At 49.2% G+C, this 19,384-nt stretch overlaps 1 protein-coding gene across 1 annotated transcript; it reads right to left on the bottom strand.

The window, feature by feature from the left end:
- Positions 1 to 523: 523 nt before the first annotated feature.
- MORN3 (MORN repeat containing 3) lies at positions 524 to 19,368 on the bottom strand. The gene is made up of 7 exons (XM_074921436.1): positions 19,015 to 19,368; positions 18,224 to 18,299; positions 9,538 to 9,693; positions 8,707 to 8,864; positions 6,506 to 6,665; positions 3,758 to 3,942; positions 524 to 990 (listed from the first exon to the last, which is right to left on the bottom strand). Exons 2-7 carry the CDS (start codon positions 18,249 to 18,251, stop codon positions 922 to 924), a joined length of 756 nt encoding a protein of 251 aa, XP_074777537.1. The 5' UTR covers positions 18,252 to 18,299; positions 19,015 to 19,368; the 3' UTR covers positions 524 to 921.
- Between the last annotated feature and the right edge of the window lie 16 nt (positions 19,369 to 19,384).

Below are 19,384 nucleotides of genomic sequence, written 5' to 3'. Positions count from 1 at the left end.
AAATCTTGGGATGAAACATGTTGTGGTGTTATTCTCTCAGTTCTCAAATAGAAAAGTGGGTTGTCCTTCAGCTGAGAAAATGAGTCAAGGGACCAAGTGAACACAGACAAGAGGTGGGGCTCGGGGGCGTGGTGTTGGTCGGGTGGGGCTCGGGGGCGTGGTGTTGGTCGGGTGGGGCTCGGGGGCGTGGTGTTGGTCGGGTGGGGCTCGGGGGCGTGGTGTTGGTCGGGTGGACTCCTGACCTGCTGGCCCAGAGTTCCCACTGTCGTGGCTCTTCGTGGCTGTCGGGGGCAGGGGGGGCGGGAATGGAGAAGCAGTGCCCTCGGGGGCACGGGCTGGGCAGGGAGCAGAGCTGGGGGGATCCCGTCCTCTGCGCTCCCGGGGGATACGGAGGAGAATCAGCATCACGTTATGGAAAATGTACACAGTGGAGTTGTATTAATAAAAATAGTGAAACGTGATCTGTTACATTGTCAAAAGCATCTCGGGTCACAGGTAGGTTTGGGGAGTGGGGTGGGAGAGGATGATGATTTGTACTTTTCCAGAGCTTTGCTTTTACAGTGTGTAATAGAAACCCTGCAGCTTCTCTGAGGCAGTGTGAAAGGCCTTCAGACCAGCAGGCATGTGATTTCTTTACAAGAGGAATAAGTCAGGGGAGCAGGGCAGCAAGTCACTGCCTCTCTTCCAGCATTTTGCTTTTAGGTTTTATTTTTTTCTTTTTTTTCCCAAAATACTGGGGGGGTGGGAGGAGGCCTCTGAGCAAAGCCACCCGCAGGGTGAAGCCTACGTGAGCAGCCTTGAGGGGAAGGCGAGGCAGACCACAACACGATATGCCACAGTGTGGATTTGAGACTCAAATAAGTAACCCAGGATCATGTTCTTATCTTGCATCTTTTTTTTTCTTTCTTCAGCATCCGGTTATTAATTTTGGCTGTCATCAAACATCGCCTGGGCCTCTGCTAAAACACCATCTGGATCAGCTAGTTCAATCTAAATAGAAAGAATACAGATCAGTTATGCCGTGTAATTGAAGAAGCTTAAGGTTTTATAGATCTTGATTATTCGAGAATTAACAGAGAATCTCCCATGTATCAGGACTAAAATTTATATTGCAGCCTTTCAGTTATTTTAGAAACATTGCTGTGCTTTCCTCATTTTATTAGTGTGTCGAACATCATCTCCTTGAAATAGCTCTGTGTGGAGTGAACTGATTTGCTTTTAACAAAACACATTCTTAGACAAAACTGGCTTTTGATCTGTAGCCTGTTGGGTCTCTTGTGCAGCTGTAAAAGGTGAGTATCTGCAGTCACCCCAGAGTCCTGAAACCTGCAGGCAGCAGGATGCAGATTCTTAAGAGGGAAGTGCCAAAACCCTGCCAGGAGCTTGTCCTGTCACTCCAACCTGCTTCATGCCCGGACGCTTTTGTGAGGGTTCATGGTGGGGGGTTTCTCCCAGGCACAAGACATCTAATCTCATTAATTTTGTCACGCTTCCTGAAGCCTTGGCTTCAATAATTACAACAGCAAATATCCCAAGTCCACCGTGTTGTGTCTTTCTGCTCTCTGCAGTTCTGTTCAAATCCTGCCTTGATGCAACTCCATCATCTACCTCTGGATTCCTTCAAAGCTTGTGACAGTCGCTCTCTACCTTTCAGCCATTTTCCATCCTGTGCATCCCCACCGTTTGTTCCTTTTACCTGCTGATGAAGATGGACAGTGATGCCTCTCCCATGCAGAAGCTCAGCTCCTCACTGTTGGCCTCTTGCCAGGCAAAAGCTGACTAGTCCATCTCTGGTTTTGGCAGTTTCTAACGCTCACCCGTCATCTACTTTTCTCTAACAGCTGCTTGCAACAGTAATTTGCCAAAAGCTTTATGAAAATCTGAAGTCAATTTTTCTCCTTTTATCTGTTACTTCCTTCATATTCCGAGATCAATAAATCTCTTCTGAGAGGAAGTGCAGTAACGGCAGTGAAAGTTGATGCTTTCTTTTTGCTCATAGAGCAGAAGAAAATTAACTCTTCAGGGAGTAACATAAACAGCCAGGATTGAACGTCCTGCCTTGGTGAAATGGCAGTTCATCCCAGGCTGGTGGGCTGGGCTGTTGAGGAGGCTGTTCTTGGGTGACCTTTGACAAACCTTGTAAGGTAAATATTTTTAGCTGTGGAAGTACTGTGCCTTTCACTCTTTGCAAAACTGAGATTGTTTTTCCCTGATGTTTGTTGTTTTATCATTCTGCACTGCCATGGGTGTGCCTAGTGCTTACAGGATTAACTGGCTTGTCAGAAGTTGTGCTCAGAGGGCCCTTGCTACAGAAACCAGTCTTGAAAAAAGAAGGGAAGCAGCTGTGAGGTTGGGTAGGCTGCGCGTGCCCCGTACCTGCAACGACCTTGTCCCTGGAGCAGAGGAGGAAGGTGGGAAGCTTTACCTGCCCCGGGGCCGTGCTATTCCCTGTGTTACTGGGGTAAAGCGGCGTGGTCCTGCTCGGCTCTAAGCAAAGAGGAGCCTCCCAATGCACCCTGCAGGAACTGTCCCTGGGCAATGTGTTTCACACCTGCAGCACGGGACTGCAGGGGTTCAAGCTGAGACTCTTGCCAGCTGTGTCACTGGGAGCCCTGTCTGTCCCCAACTGATCCACTTGCTGGAGCACAGGTCTGCTGGGGAGCGGCTGGGGGCACTGGGGGGGTTTAGTCTGGAGAAGAGGAGGCTGAGGGGAGACCTCCTGGCCCTCTGCAACTCCCTTCCAGGAGGGGGCAGAGAGGGGGGACGAGTCTCTGGAGCCAAGGCCCCAGCGCCAGGCCCCGAGGGAACGGCCTCAAGCTGCCCAGGGCAGGGTCAGGCTGGCTCTGAGGAAGGATTTCTGTGCAGAAGGGGCTGTTGGGCGTTGGAATGGGCTGCCCAGGGCAGGGGGGAGTCCCCGGGATCCCTGGAGGGGTTGAAGAGTCGGGCTGAGCCAGCGCTGAGGGATCTGGGGGAGTTGGGAGCAGTCAGTGTGACCGTTGGTCTAGGTGATCTTCAAGGTCTTTTCCAAATGAGATGGTTTTGTAATTGTGATCCCCCTTCCCTGTCCTCCGAGGGCATGGAGCGGGGCACAGGCTTTCCCGCCCTCTGTGTCCTGTGCCAATGTGACGTGCAAGGAACTGGCAGTGGCCAGGCTGACAGCCCGGCGTGTCCGTGTGCCCTGTTGTGCATCTCACCGAGTCACTGGGATGGGGACAGGGACTGGCTCCTTCTCCACAGCCCGTGTCAACCTTACAGAAAAGGGGAGCAGAGCACATCAGCTCCCAGACACCCATCTGCTGGGCGTATCCTGCTGGGCACGGACGAGCCCCTGGCTCGGGGTGCCCAGGAAAGGAAAGAGCTGACTTCGGTGCTGCAGCTGCTGGGGTTTCAGTAAGGTCTAGTCAGCCTTAGCACTTAGGCTTGGTGAAATCATTTGGGTTTGACGTAAATCCCACTATTGTCTCTGCCTCTATTGTCCCCGTTTCCTTTGTGCTGCTTCAGGTCTCTGAGCAGTTTCAGTGCACGAGAAGTGCATTTTTTCAGGTGTAGGTGATTTGGAGGCTCCAGCAGTAGCTGGACAGGCCAACTGTCCCTATGGGGCTGTTCAGGACACTGCTGGCCAAAAGACTGAGCACACACCCCGTGAGCTGGGAACTCCACAGGGGTAATCACTTGGAGAGTGAAATGCTCCCCGGAGAGCTGCCCCGTGCACTGATGAATACAAATATCAGCAAAACCGAAATTTCCAAGCAATTACCTTTGGGATTGGATACTGAGTAGGGGCAGGAGCTTCGTCTCTGCCAAAGTCAATCAGAATTCCACATTTTGGTAAATCTGCTGCCCAGATACCTTCAAACAACTGCCCCTTATCCAAGTAGAAGAATCTCCCTGGGCCATGCTTCTTTCCATCTTGCCAACTTCCTTCGTACCGATTTTCATTTGCTGCAATTAAATACATGAACAGACCATGAAATTTTCACCCATTTCATTAAGGGGCTACAAATGAAACCAATCAACACAGCAAAGCAACATAGGAGGAAATAATCTATTTGGCTCTTCTTAGTCATTTCAAGGGGGCTGCAGCTCAGTGTGTCATTTTGCTTTCATGGTGCTCAGTTTGCTATGCCACAGAGGGAGAAAAGGCCACAGGAGCCCACACTTGCCCACTTGGAACAAGAACTGTGTTCACCTGCTTTGTTCTTCTCCTGGTGATACTCATTTTTTGTTGATAATGCGGAGCAAGTGAGCTCAGAGTAAGGGACTAGTTGCTGAGTCGCTCCTGACAACATGAAAATTTATAGGACACAAGTTTCAGCTCTGTCACTGCAACAAATCATGCAGGATATCTGGCTTGATGAGGTTTGCTTGTCTGGGCAAGGAACAGCAGCACTGTCTGATTGTTGTCCAGTCAAAATAATCTTGATTTCAAATAATACTTGTAGTTATTTTTTTCCTCAGTGAATTACAGGGCAAGAATTGTTGTCAGTAAACGGTCCAGGCAGTCAGTTACAGACTGTTTTTCCAGCTGTACTGCATCTCTTGGAGTTTTTCTGCAAGTCAAGAGGGGTTTTTTTGGGTTCTGTGCTGCTCTCCAGGAATCCAGCCATCCATCACCAAGAGGGAAAGTGGAGCTGCAAGGGCAAGCACAGCTTCATCCAAGGATGCTGGTTGAGAAGGAGCATCATACCCACGGTAATGCTGGGGCTGGGATACATCCAGCACACCCTGCTTTCCCTAGGAGACTCCTCTGCTGTCCCTTTTTCCTATAGATAGTGTTTCTAAGCTAAAAAACATGGGGATTTCTGACCAGGTGACTTAGTGGAAATATCTCTGGGTCTCAGCTGAACTGTGCCATTCTTTGGGGCAAGAGGTTGCCAAAATGCCGTGGAGGGAGCTGGGGACTGCCAGAACCCCCAAGGGAAGAGGGAAAACCCAGGAATGCTTCTGGGGAGCGTGGCTGCCAGGTTCTTCAGGCAGGGTCTGGTTTGGAGGTTGGAGCTGTGGCAGTGGTTACCCTCAGCTTGCATTTGGCAGTGTGCTGTTCTGCACCACCCCCTGCCCTGCCCTGGAGGGAGCAGCTCAGCCTCTCCAGCCACCCACAACACCGAAACCACCGAAATCACAGACGCAGCTGTGACAGAGGGGCCATCCAAGGCCTTGGCTGCACCATGGTGCCCGGCTGCTCCCATCTGCTCCTCTCCCAGAGCATCTGAGGGGCTGTGTTCGTTGCTCACGACTGAGATCTCTGCGGACACACAACGCTCCCGTTTCGAAGCCGTTCGGCAACGGGCTGTAGCAGAGGCGGCGAATCAGCGCGGTGCTCCCAGCCAAGCTCGCCCTCGCCGGGCACGCTGCCACTACAAGCAATTTAATCTTGAGCTGCAGCTCATCGTGACCTCCACTGAAGAACTCCTTTCACCATCGCAAAGCTGCCGGCACGTGGGCACGCTTCCAGTGGCTGAGCTGAATACATTAAGCTTGTGGGTATGAAATAATTGCTCTGGTTAATTTTAACCAAAAGGAATCCAGCTCGCAATCGGTTGCAGGCTACGCTGGAGGCAACTGGGCTCTGAAATGGTGGAGCAGCCATGGCTGAGCCCACAGAGGCTGTTAGTTTATAACAGTGACTTTGATGGGAAGGAAGCAGATCAGTGGAAGGAGTTACCCCTGGAAGTGGGTGCTGATTTCATCCAGATGCGCCATCACTCCAAAGTGACATTACAGTCAGCAGAGAGCACAGTCGTGCATGTGATGTGCAGCTCGTTCCTCCCAGCTGCTTTGCTTAGCTAATTACTAGCCTTGGGATCACTTTCAAGCAAAAAAATAGAATAGATGCATAATAATATGGAGATAACATTTCTTTCGATGTTCCTTGAATGCAGTGCCTTGTACTGCAAAGGATTTGGACTCTTGACTTTGAGGAAAAACTCCAAGCAAAATAAATGAAAAAAAAATTCCAAATTCCCATTTTTATGATGAGATTGCCCCCAACATTCCCAATCCATGATGTGCTTGGTGTTATTTCTGGGAAGGGATCGTGTACTAATGAAACCTCCGTGTTCACTCAATGTGAGTCAGTGTCGGAAGTAAGAAAAGGAATGAAGTGAACTCAGAAACAAAACTTTCTCCTTTTTTTTTTTTTTTTTTTTTTTTCCTGTGCTGGAAACTGGACTCCTCTTTGGTATGCAGCAGTTAGAAAATGCGTCTGGCAAAGTGCCTGGTTTAAAAAGAGAGATTTGCTCTTCTCTGACCCAACAGTACATTATCTCTAACCCTAACCATCCCGGTCATCTAAATGTAAATCACAGCAAAAATAAGCTTTCGTGCACAGCCGGCGCTGCCTCCAGCCCCAGCCCAGGAGGGGAGAGACACAGGGGAGCAGCCACAACCCTGACAGGAGGCTGCAGCGGGAGATGCCCGTGTAGCATCGAGAAATCCGAACGGCAGAGGCAGCCGGAGAGCGGGGGGCAGGCAGTCGCCGTGGGCGAGGGTGGCCGGTACTTACGCAGCCGCAGCATGCCCTGCCCACCGGGCTGGTCCTCCAGCCACTGCCCCTCGTAGATGGAGCCGTCCCGGTAGTACATCCGTCCCCAGCCGCTGCGCAGCCCGCCGCTCCACTCGCCCTCGTAGCGCTCCCCGCTGGGGTAGAACGTCGCCCCGTAGCCCTGGGGGGCAGCACAGAGACGGCTGGTTAGGAGCCTCTGTGTTGAAACCGGTCGGTGTTCAATTTGGGGATGTTACTTTCTTGGTAGGCTGCTCCTTTGGTTATTACTCTTACACGTGGCTGCTGGCAGCCCAGCTCCGTGTTGAAGGAAACAAGAGGTGGTGGTATGGGATTTTTTTATTGGCAAATCATTTTATTGCCATGACAAAACCTCAGGTTTATATCTGTTATTATTGGCATGATTGCTGCTAATATTAACTAAAAGCGGGTTTTACTAGTACATAAACCTGGCTGGGGATAGGCAGTGTTAAAAAGACCCGTCTCTCAACCCGGAGTGTCCCAGGCTGGGTGATTCCTTCCCTCACCCCTGGGCAGAGCCGAGGTCTCTCAGTGATGCTAACCATGGAGACAGTTTTGCCTTCTCCCCCATCCATACCCCCAAAGAGGTCATGTCCTAAAGAGCCTCTTGCCTGCCTGCCTTCCTCCTCCACAAGAAACTAAGGGCAGCCGTGCAGGCCCCCTGCGGCAAGAGGGGCAGGCCCAGGCAGCGGTGCCACGCGTGCCCCCCCGCAGCCGGGCGCCGTGCCAGGCGGCAGGCGTCACCCCGGCAGGCAGGCGAGCTCTGACGTTGGGCTTTCCTTCTTTGCTTCCCTTCCTCAGGCTCACTGCTGCTGGCAGCTTTGGTTGGTGAACTTCTGAATTAAGATCACTGGGTGTGTGCAAGCTGGGGACCCTCAGATGTGTTTGTTTTATATTTCTTAAGAGAAATCCAGAGGTACTCCCTATACTGGGGAGTGATACAGTTAAGAGATATTTACATATTATTAATAAGTTTTCCCATAAGAATAAAGCTTTAATTTATCTCTAAACAAAAAATAAAATCAGTTCTGGAAATAACTGATTTTACTGAGCATTAATTTTACTAAACTGCATTGATATAAAAGGAAGGCTTTTGTAGAAGAAAAAAACAACCCTAGTGATATTTGGATGTCTTTATAAATCTTTCACCAAAGCTCAATCATCCAAACTATATCCTCAAAGAACAGGAGGGGAAGCTCCCTCCAAGAGACTGGAGCCATCGAGCCACATGCCAATTAGAAGCCTAAGAGGCTATTAATTTAATTTAAGAGCAGACACAAAGGCAAACACAAGGTTTCCATTGGCAGATCAGAAAACGTTCCTACAAGGATTTTGCACATGAGATTGCAGTCATTTTTACCAGATGACTTCCTCATTGTGTTCTCTTTAGAAAAACCAGTGATTTATGTGACGGGTTTAACTTCTAAAAGAACTCATGTTATTGAGTATGTCTAATGTTTAATATGCTGTAAAACTCCCAGAAGGTGGTACATTTTCCTGCAGTGCTTATACCGCAGGTTCCTCTGACTCCTTCAAGGATGAAAGGAATGAAAGGGATGGGTGGGGAGGATTAAGACATGGGATATGAAACCTGTTGTCCTGCTTGGCAGAGCTGCAGGTGGGTCAGAGCAGCAGTTGCTGCTCTGCGGCAGCGGGGGGAGGCCGGGGCTGTAGCCCTGTCACCGGCGGATGGGTGGGATGAGTCCCTCTCCACCGGGGACGTGGTGGGTGACAGCGTGTCCTCAGCCACGCTTGGCTTTTTATGAATGATGAATTTTTACTCTTGAAGTTTCCTGGGCTTTCTGCAGGTTCAGACTAAGATTTAAAGACAACCCAAGCCTGGAGGAAGGTCTGTTCCTGTAGCCTCTGCCTGGAGTCATGCTGCTGCTTCCCTGTTGCTGGCCGTGGGACATGGTGCAGCTCCTGCAGCATCTGACGTGGGGACATGAGTAATGCCAGGAGCAGCGAGGTTGGGGAGGGCAGGGGGAGATGGCTTAAATACCAGAACTTTTGCTCTTGCTTTCAGTTTCTTATTCCACCTGTTCGTTTCCCCAGACCCCCTCAATTCTTCCTCAGTATTGGAAAAATTTGTATTTCAAGTGATCTTTTTGCACGTGTGCACCCAAATCTTCCCCATGGTTTGGGGTATGCTGCCACTGGCAGGTGCAGGAAATCGCACTTACACATTTTTGGTCGTTTTTCCACCAGCCTGTGTAGACCTTCTTGTATTCCTTGGTTGCAGAGTCACGAATGCTGTATGAGCCATAACCATCACGCTTCCCAAACTTCCAGTCACCACTATAAATAGCTCCGGTGTGTTTCCATACCTGGGTGCCTTTACCTGTTTAACAAACAAGAGGAACGAGGGGGAGAGCAGGGCAGTTGTTAGAAGGGTTTTTGGGGCTGCCTTCCAGCTCCACCCCAGGCAAGGCAGCGCTCCCTGCACGGAGGCCTGGGATTCCGTTTAGCTTCCCGAGTTGGATGCATCATTAATCTCGATCAGGAGCTTCCTGTGTGGCCTTTGCTGAGCATGCTTAAACCTTTCCAAACCTTGGTTTACTGTGTGTAAACAAGCCTGTCCTGCTCTGGCTGCTCAGGGCTCAATCAGGGTCTCCTTCCCCTGCTCTGTCTCCTGCAGCACCCACCACGATTCCAGAATAAAGGAATATTCCTGAAGCCAAGTCAGGAGCTGAGAGAGCTCCAGGGACTGTGCAGCCAGGGCACGTCCCGGTGCGGGGAGCTGACTGCAGTTTGTTGGGTTTGTAGGGGATTTTTAAACATCTATAACCTAGATATTTCAGGTAATTGCTCCTGAGCACATGCAAAAGCTCTTCACTTAGCTATTAGAAGTAAGTTTGAACACATTTTTGCACAACATCTGTCAAAGACATTATATATATATAATCATACATGACTGTATGGTCTTCCAGGAGCATATACAACCACTGACTGCTCCCTGTCCTTAGGAGCTTTTGTAAAGACATTTAAATTTTTTCTCAAAACGGTCATCTTACCATGTTTCAAGTTGTTGAGCCATTCTCCAGTATAATGATCCCCATTTACAGCATAGACTGTGTGTCTTAATCCACATTTCTGTGCTTTCCTGTCCCATTCATGCCAGAGAGGCTCTGTAGCCCTGGGGTATTTTACAATGGGCATATTGTTCCTGGCTGGAGAGGAAAATAAATGATTGTCAGCAATAAATTACAGAGAGGTAGGTACTGGCAGTCTATTTGTGAGCTATGTTTTAATAGGCACCCAAGTCAGTAATTGATGTCTGGCTTCAGAGGGGTAAAATAGAGATATAAAAACCAGAAGATATCTAAAAATATTGAAGTACAAACCAGCACTATCTGAAAAGAGCCTGGCCTGTTAGGAAATGTTAAATAAGTCTCAGCAGGTCGGGTCTGTGGTGGGCATTGGTCTCTGCAGCCGCCAGAGGTCTTGGGGAACACAGGGAAAGGTGGCCCCTTCTCTGTAGAGCCAAAACCCTGCCGGGCTCCTTCCCACGGCTGCTCCATCACTGGCTCCGTGGGAGGTGGGAGCAGTCATTTAAACAAATTAGGAAATTGTTTGCTAGGAAATATCTCAGGATATTGAAAAGCATTTACGAGATGGAGCAGGTCAGAGAGTTGGCTGGTGTCCGTGGGGCGCACCAGGAGCTGGGACACTTCATACGCCCAACAATAACATAGCTCAAGGTGTCTTGTTAAAAAGGGTCAAACCCACAACATTTCTGTCTACCAGGAGGCTGCAGACTTGCCCAGGGCAGGACAAGCGCTCGGCAGTCAAACAAGCTGCCAAGGAGGTGGCTTCCGCAGCGACAGGGGTTTTAAACATGAACAGAGGCAGGGGAAGATGGGCACAGCGAGGTGGTGGTTCGGGTGTCAGAGGTCTGGAGGGAAATGATCAGCGTGGGGGAAGAGGAGGGAGAAGATGATGTTTTGGCCCATTCATACAGAGAGGACAATGGCAGAGTGCGGCACAGTGGGGATTTCTGGGCACTGCTGGTGGAATGGCTCGCTCACTGTTCAGCACAGTGGGAATGCCAGCACAGACACTGAGATGAGTCTCCTATAAACCATAAAAAACCACCAAAAGGTGACTGTGGAAACAAAAAGCAAGTTTCTGTGAATGCCATCAACATTCAGAGCTTGGCTGGAGCCCGGTGGGGTGGGATGCTCTCTGATTTTGTCTCCTGGGCTCCCCCTTCTGTCCTGATCTGCTGGGCTGAGCCATATCGAGTGATTTTGCTGCATCTCTCCCTTCTTGGCAGAGCAGAGCTTCCAGCTTCTGCTGTGCTGTGGGTGGTGGGGAGCCCAGCATGGGGCTTGGGAAAGAAAGGTGCTTCGGGTCCTTGCTACAGAATAAAAGCTAGAAATTATAACTAAAAAAAATATAATTAGTGTTCATCCTCAGTTCTCCATGTAGCTGTGGGCAATGGTCATTCACCAGCTATTTGGAGGGATATCATTGCTAAAAAAAAGTACTTCTGTGTCCATGATGAGCCTTCCTCCCTAAAACGCAGCTGTGTTGTGGAGTGTGCATCCCATGTGGCTCCTTACCACGGGGCTGTGGGGAGCACAGGCAGGGCCAGGGAGGTGCAGGCAGGGCTGGGAGGGGACCTGCCCGGGCACGGTGAGCTCGGAGCCGGAGAGGGCCGGGGGCTCCTGCCAGGTTGCCGTGGGAGGAGCGGGGCTGGAGAGGGGCTTCTTGGGTTGTCGCTTCCCCCTCAGCTGCCAAATGCAGGTACCTCCTTCACCAACCTCAAGGAGCGGGGGGAAGGTGAAGACCACCGCACTGCCACCTCTTGAAGCAGATGTTTTGGGGACGGGATTGTCTGTGAGGGCAGAGGAGTATCTGGCAGCTGGAGGCCCCTGGGCAGGTATCTTGGTTTGAGGACGCTGAGGGCAGGACCTGCCCTTGGTACGACAGAGTCGCAGCCCGCTGCAGAGGACGGTTTTTCTGCAATGCAAACCCAGGATACATCACAGCTGTTAAGTTCCTCCCTCGTCTTTGGAGGCTGCAGCCCCCAGGGAGGGGGATCTCATCAATATTTCCCAGGGGCTGGGGGTTTGCAGGACACAAAGCTGCACGTTGCTGGCTCACATCTGTCCTTCCCTTGCTGGGGGAGCAGAAAGGCCAAGCTACAGCAACATGCACCCACCCCAACACCAGCCGGGACCTGTGAGATGTCTCCCCGCTGCCCTCACCAGATGGGAGCATCACCTTCCCATCACGCATCTGACCACTTCTTCAGCTCAAAGCTCAGGATTTAAAAACCCCGGGGAGGATTCTCAGCTGCGGGGGCAGCCCCAGGCCCTCCTGCTCATGGTGCCCTCAGAGGCACAGCCCACCCAGAGAACCCGGCCTAACACCAGCCAGCAGGAGCCACCTTTGTTTGCTGAATTCCCTTCCAAATTTACGACAGCGATCCCAGGTTTGCATAAGCGTTCACATCATCGGCGTTTGCCAGCCTGGATGTTTTTAGCCACCCACTACAAGGGTGAAGGAAGGCTGACAGCAAGAGCTCTGGCTGCAGGTTCCCAGCAGCAGCTGCAGCTCTCGGTGCTGACGGCTAGAGGCTGCTGCTCCCATGCGTCTCTGCCACCGCTGCTGTGCTTGGGGATAAAGATCTTACAGAGTCCCAGAGTCTCCAAATCTTGGAGTTTTGTCAGATCTCTGATAAAACGCAGCTTTAGTTTACATGGCCCTACGGGAAGCCCATTTTTTTCCCTGGCTCTTCACAGAACTTCAGAGCAATGCCATAGCTACAACTATACTTTTTTTTTTTCTTCAGTCTTACATCTTAACTTAATGAAGAGTAAGGTAGAAAACTACACCCGGCTGCAGAGAAGGGGCTGCTGGCTGTCCCTGCCAGCCCCCTGCCTACCACCACACCGCACCCCGTTGTGTCACCTCCACACCAGCTCTGCCCACGCCGCAGCACCCTGCCCGACCCTGACTTTGCCCCGGGTGAGTTCACCCCTGCCCTGTTGACCCCTGCCCTGTGGCACTGCCCTGTGCTGGGGTCCCTTTGTGGCACCCTCTGGAGCAGCCGGGCCATCCCCGGTCCTTCCTCACCCCCATGGCAGAGACCACATTGCTTATTGTCCTTTTCCAAGTTTAAATTGTTTTCTACCACAAGTAAAAGATTTTAACCAGTTGCTTGGTGTCATTTCACCTTAATTTAACCCGAGGGGATCACAGAGCCGTTGTGAATCTCTGGGCTTCCCATCCAGGTCATGACAGGGGCCATCCCGGGCCCTTCCTCGCCCCACGGGGGTGTCTCCAAGGGGGTTGCTCAGGGCGAGCAGCGGTGGGAGCGGGCGGGGGGGAAAGCCCACGTGCTCGGTTTGCAAAGCACCCTCGAGTTTGTCGCGTCGCTCTCCTGCCACCCCCCACTCCGAAAGCCACCCCGCAGACACCAACCTGTGCTCGGTGCTGGCTGGGTGCTGCCGGCTGTATTGGCAGGGTCGTCATGGCAACTCTGCCAAACTCTCTGCAGCCGGGAGAGCCGGAGGACTGAGAGCGCAGAGGGACGGGGGCTCGCCGCGTGTGCCCCATGGCAAGCACAAGGGATGGACCCGGAGCCAGGCTTCTTTGCAGAGCTACGTGTTTTCGAGTTAAGGATTATCCAGCAGAATATAAAATCCTGATAAGCAACGAGTGTTTCACCTCTGGTTGTTTTTTTTATATACGCAGCAGCAGAAGGCTGGAAATGAAAGCCCTGATTACCGTACTGATGGGTAACAGATAAATGAGCCTTGCAAATGTCAGGAGAAAAAGGAGAACCCCCCTGAAAATGCACATCAGAGGTCTTAGGAGAGAAATCTGAGTGAAAGTGACACTAATTTCCTCATCCATTACATTTCTTCCAGAGCCACGAGCTACCGGGAGCAAGGATTGCCATTATGCCTTGTGGAGGTCTGCGATAATCTTCCCTATCAGGTGCTTAACGGGGCACATTTCAGGTATAAAACCGTCTCACTCCCACGAGCCAAACGTGTTTGTTTATTCTTGTCCTTTGACCACATTTTCCGCAGACAACGCTGCAGGCTGAATGGTACAAATTCTGAAGTAGGTGGGGACCCTTGGGTGCCTGCGGAGGTTCAGTACATCTCGATCTTCCCTGATGGGTGTTTGTCTGCCATCTTCAATGGTTGTAGCATTGACAGCGGCTTAAATGTTGTGGCCATGCCTGGGTAGGACAGGGGGTGTGAGGGGATGGTGACTGCTGGGTAACACACAATTTTCAACTCCGAGCAGGGAATGATCTTTCAGGTTTGATGGTGAGAACCAGTGAGTACCAGGGAATACAGTAAATGGTGAAACTGTAAAGCTGTTTCACCCAGGACTGTCTCTGCCGTGGGCAGGGAAGGACAGAGCCCTCCTCCTTCGACTTATTCCAAGAGTGAGTGTGACTGAAGGCAAATACTCTGTTTCCCATGACAAGGCTGAGGGTCACAGAGCGGAAGGAGACAACGCCGCTCCCTGGGAAATCAGGTGGAGAAGGAAAATGAGCTGGAGGGAGGGAAAAGGTGCTTTACATCCAACGGGCGAGGTGGTGTGGAAATGAGGGAGGGAGATCTGTACCACAGGAAATACAAACATGGAATTTCTCGTTCTGGATTAGATGAACTGGGAAGATGACAGCCACTGGTGAGCAGGTCCCGGCATCTCCTCCCTGGCTGCATCCCCTAAATCCAGGCATGTAGGAGAAATTGGACTTTCAGACCCCCCTTTAAGCAAGAAAACCAGAAAGAAAACTATGGAAGTTGACCAGGTTACGTGTGAGAAAATAATTCCTGTTATTAAAAATGAGATGAAGATGTTCAGGAAGGAATTATTCACACCCATTGACTAAACACCACCTGGTTTTGGGCAGAGCCTAAGAATTACCAAAGACAATTGTTCCTGTGTTTTACCATGGCCAGTTGTACGGGGTTAGAGTGGGGGACAGGGGTTTGTGGAGGACATGAGAGAAATCCATGAGGGAGAAGAAAAAAATGCTTACAGCAGCCCCAAAACTACAGCCTTAAATTACAACCAGAACTAGCCCCTTCTATTAATTATTTATCTGGGAAGAAGATGTGTGCGATTCCCATCTCCAGTTTTCTTAGTCCACGTACAAACATCTGAATTATACTTAATTATTTTGACATTCATTATTATCATTCTGTACCTTTTGGTATTCCAAGGGTACAAAGCAGATAAACGTAAGTGTACTCTTCTCACAAGAAAGGCAAAATTAGGTCATCTTGAAAAGAAGCTGATGATATTTGCAGCTTTATCGGAAAACTCTTTTGACTCACTGAAGTAAAATTTTATTTAAAAACTGTCATTCTGCTACAAGAGAAGGAATCTCGTTATTAAGTAAGAAGTGTGGATAATTTTTGTAACGGGTGTCAGAATATATAATTCAGCCAAAGTGTGAGATATAAACTTGAACTGACCCAGAAGTGCCTTAACTGAACCCTTTTATCCTCTTCCTCTCCCAAGCACACAAGGTTGAGGCCACTATGAAAAGGAGAGTCAAAATCCAGGTTATGATGGGTGAGGAGGAGAACTTGGTTTTTCCTTGATGCAATTCCCCTTGTTCTGACCTTTCCAGATAAAATTTGGCCTCAAATCTCCATCTTGGCTTTTTTTCTTTAAATTGGTTTTTCTTTTCACTTGCACAGATGTTGGTTGCTGCCACTGAGGAGACCCAGCAAAGCCTCCTCCACTGGGGAGTGACAGGGCTTCAGTTCTGTTGCTGTTCATACTATTGCTGTTTCAGTTGTCTGGTATTTGATTAAATCTTACATTTAGTTAGACTGAAAGGAAGCTGTTAAATCGGACAGTGTAAATTATGCTTTAACTTAGCCCATTATCCTGCCAATGCAATTTATTGCAATAGACTTTTAGCTCTCCTCTTTCTTCCGCTTTGGACACACCAAAGAGCAAACCAAACAACGGGAGGAGGCGTGGGGGAAATACCCAGAAACACACCGTTTGTGGAGCAAGGTCCCATGACATGTGATGCGCCTTCATTTTTTTAATATTTGTTTAAATTCTTAAAATAGAGTAAGATTTTAAAAAAACCCCAACAAAACCAAAAAGCAAAACCAAAGGTCCTCAGTATTCTGCGTCTGAAACCAATCATTTTTGCAATGAAAGGAGACAGCTGCTCCAAGCTGAGTTTGCTCTCACAAAGCTTGGGGAATCACCCAAGTGAAATGCCCAAACCAACTGAAAACTGTCAGAATCAATACTTTAAGTTTATTCTGGGAACTTTGTAGAATAAATAGAGAAAAAACATTTAGAGAAACATATGCTGGCATTCTTTAAAGGTGAAGAATGTGACAACAACATACTGTGGAAGTAGGATGCTCAGATGTGTGTTTTATTGCTGCTATATTCAAAAGAAAAGCCAGAGGAAGAGGTGGGAGGGTCTTGGACTCCGACCAAGCCTGTGTCGTGTTTAGCCCAATGAGCACAGAGTGGGTGCAGCACTGAAGGAGCTTCCCCACCGCTCTGTTTTCAGGAATTATTATTAGCAGGATTTAGGAGGGACTGAAGTGAAAGGTTTGAGATGTAAACTTCACTGGTTGACTTTAGCTTAAGAGGCAGCCTTGTGGGAAAGCATTTCTTTAAAACTCTTCCCTTCTTTTTGTTTGGAGCAGCTCTCTCAAGATAAAAACCAAGTTGGTTTCACACCAAAACAACCTAGAGTAAGAACCCGAGGTTATCTGCAATGTTCAAGCATCTAGATAGTCATGCAAAGTGCAATGTTAAAGTCCTTGAAGCTGACACTTAGGAGATACCCTCTCCCCATCAGTGTCTTTTGCTACAGATTTTTAGCTAACTGTCTCAACTACTTGCAACAAGATTTATTCAAAGGTAGAGTTATGATATTAAGTTACCCAAAACTGAGAATTATTTACTGCACAGCTGTGGAATGCTTTGCAGGACCCTCGAGATTGTTTTAAAACACGCAGATCACAGCATGAAGGTGGAGGCAGACAAATTTGGCCATACTTAAGCCTCACTTCAAGTCCTTAACTGAGGACTGAATCCAGATGGCAAAATGAATCAGCAGTACCAATTTCCAGTCAAAACATGTGCCAAGTATTTTATTTATCATGGCTTACTGTCACCTGCTGTTAGAATAGGGAGTCATCCACATTTATCTTCAAGAAATCTAGTTTTGGAGTATGCTTGAGTTGTTGTAGAAATAAAAATTGCAAAAGGCCTTAAAACGGAAAAATATGTTGATAGATAAATAAAACAAATGCTGAGAACACGGATATAGAAACTTAAATCACTCAGGACTACAGACTGTGATATATATTATGTGATTTTTTAATTTTATGACTCCTACCTCAGAAATTAGAGTCCTTTTAAAATTGACAGATCTAATTAAAATCTGCAGTTTCCATTCTTAGCAAGTAAAATTATATGTACTATAATAAACAAATTGTCTAGTTCTAATGAAAAAAAAAATCACTGTTATCTCACTTGCTTTGGTTTTATTCACAAAGGTGTGATTGAAACGATGAGATTATAGAAACAGCTATAATCTTCCAGGAGGTGGAAAGAGATTACAGGTAATTCTGAAATCATTTGTAAGGGAGCAACATTAAATACTGCTAGAATCAGCCGTATGGCCAGCCATGCTACACTCACATTATTATTTGTGCTCAATGAAATTCTTTCGTGTTTTCTGTTTTAAAGAAAATACAGATCTCTTGAATGAATATTAATAATTAGCATGTCTTAGTTAAAAGACCTTGAAAGAAATCTTTTGAGGTTATAATTATACACAGCCTCAATACACGTAAGAATTGTTCCTTGTCAAGAGGTGTAGGGAAGAGGTAGGTAGGAAAGTTTTGAATAAAGGTCTGGTAATGGCTCGGTGTGAGGCTGTTCCCGGAGAGCTCCGGGGCTGGCCTGGCTCTGAGCAGGAAATGCACAACATTTCCTGCCTTTGTACACACAGCACCTGCAGAAACACAGACCCTGGCCCTAACAAACATGTCCTCAGGCTGCAGAATTACAGCCCAGGACAAATATCCACGAGTGATATTGAGAGCTTGCTTCTGTTCTTTTGAGGCTTATAGCCCAGGAGTGAAGTGCATAGTTTTAAGGGTTATTTACAATTTATGATATATTCTGTAAGTACCTCTTCTTGAATGTTAGGATTGACACAAGCAGTTCTACAATACTTGAAGTGTTTTTACTTAAAGGAAATAAGGGAACATCCACAGAACCAGGTGTTCTTGAACTGACCGCTCCCACTAGCAGCACGGAGTGGGATATTTGCTCTGGCCACGTGCACAACACACGTGAGGCTCAAACCTGCGACCGACAGCAGCGGTGCCCTCGCCTTTCGGATCAACCCACCTCTGCCACCCTCACTGAACACCTCACAACCCGCCAAGGACGCTGGCACCCTCCACTCCGGATTCACCCAGGTCTGCAGTGGGGTGTCAGCACCCCAGCCTCCCCCGAGCAGGAAGGGATGAGGTGTAGCTGCATTTGTAGCGTGCTTGGTTCAGAGTGTGATGTAATGAGCAGAGCAAGCCCTAAACAAATGCAGCTACATCTTTGGGGTGGCTCCGTGATAAACTGAGCTGACAGAGTAACTGCAAAAGGTGGGGGGATTATTTTCAAGTGGGAAGGGAAAATAATTTTGCTGGTAGGGAGGACTCCAACCTTGTATCCAGCGCAGAATTAAAGCCATGATCTGAGATGTGATTCTTCCTCTGTAATCCCAAATCCTGTAGTCTTCCTGTAACATAAGGTCCCATTACACAGGATTGTGGATGAAATCCAAGGAAAATTTAATACAGACCTAACAAACTCCTGAGACATTTACACTACGTTTATTAATTATTCTACTTCAAGATTATCAAGGCCTGCCTCAATACATGTGTTTGATCTCTGGGCAACCATGGACCTCCCTGGAGGAGCTGAAGGGACAATGCAACGTCCCTGTGGTTGGTGGTTCTTAAATCAGCAGAAATCCCCAACCACCCCAAGTTCTGAGCAGGTTTCTCTGGAAACCGAGCGCAGAGCCAGGCAGCGGGTCACATTGCACTTCAGGTGTCCACCCACACACATACAAAAAGGAACATATAAAAAAGGCATAAACCGAGCAGACAGCACTAATACAGACCTAGAAAAGGACCAGGGGCAGCGTGCACACCGAGGAGGGACTCTGTACTGACCGGTTTTGGTTGTTTGTGCCGAATCCAAGGAAACAGGATCCTACAGATATGCTCTATGAAAAGGCAACACGGCACTCAAATTTTTACTTCAGCTTCATGCCTCCCTTCCCCTTATACCTTTTGATTTTGAATCGCTTCCTTTCCCTTCCTTTTTTTCTTCCACTTTGCCTATTTCCACCCTTTTGCAACAAACCCACATCGCAAGAAGCCCAGTACCGGCATTTACAGCCTTTGCACCCCCCGGGCATCACACCCTGCCCTGTGCATCGCTCTCACCGTGAGCTCCTCGGAGCGGGACTTTGCCCAGCGGCCACCGGGCCCCGCTCCCAGTTTGCCAGTCCTGCGGCCGAGCGGGTCATTATTCTAATCCTAACAAAGACGCGGAATCGTCTCGTCACTGTCTCTCCCTCAGGCTACCGAACCGCTGCGCCCCGGCCTCAAGCAGCCGCTGGGCTGGGCGGCGCCAGCGCAGCCGCCCGCGGCCACCTCGGCCGGCTCTGAGGGGACGGTCCCCGCGGCACGACGGCTCCGGCAGCGCCACACGGCCGCTTGCCGGGTTTTATCCGCCTTCCCCGCCGCCTCACGGAGCGCATCGGGCTCCGCCGCCACACGCAGAGGCCCCGGGGCTGAGCGCGGCCCGGCGGCG

Source organism: Athene noctua, chromosome 17, assembly GCF_965140245.1.
Source record: "Athene noctua chromosome 17, bAthNoc1.hap1.1, whole genome shotgun sequence".
NCBI classification, from domain to species: domain Eukaryota; kingdom Metazoa; phylum Chordata; class Aves; order Strigiformes; family Strigidae; genus Athene; species Athene noctua.
The sequence above is the reverse complement of the archived record's forward strand: the minus strand, read 5'-3'. Positions and strand labels throughout refer to the sequence as shown.

Coding starts and splice junctions, on each gene's coding strand:
- MORN3 (XM_074921436.1), bottom strand. CDS start 18,251: ATGGCTTTAATTCTGCGCTGGATACAAG. Junction 8,865..9,537: donor GCTCAACAACTTGAAACATG/GTAAGATGACCG, acceptor TTTGTTAAACAG/GTAAAGGCACCCAGGTATGG. Junction 6,666..8,706: donor GGAAAAACGACCAAAAATGT/GTAAGTGCGATT, acceptor GCTGCCCCCCAG/GGCTACGGGGCGACGTTCTA.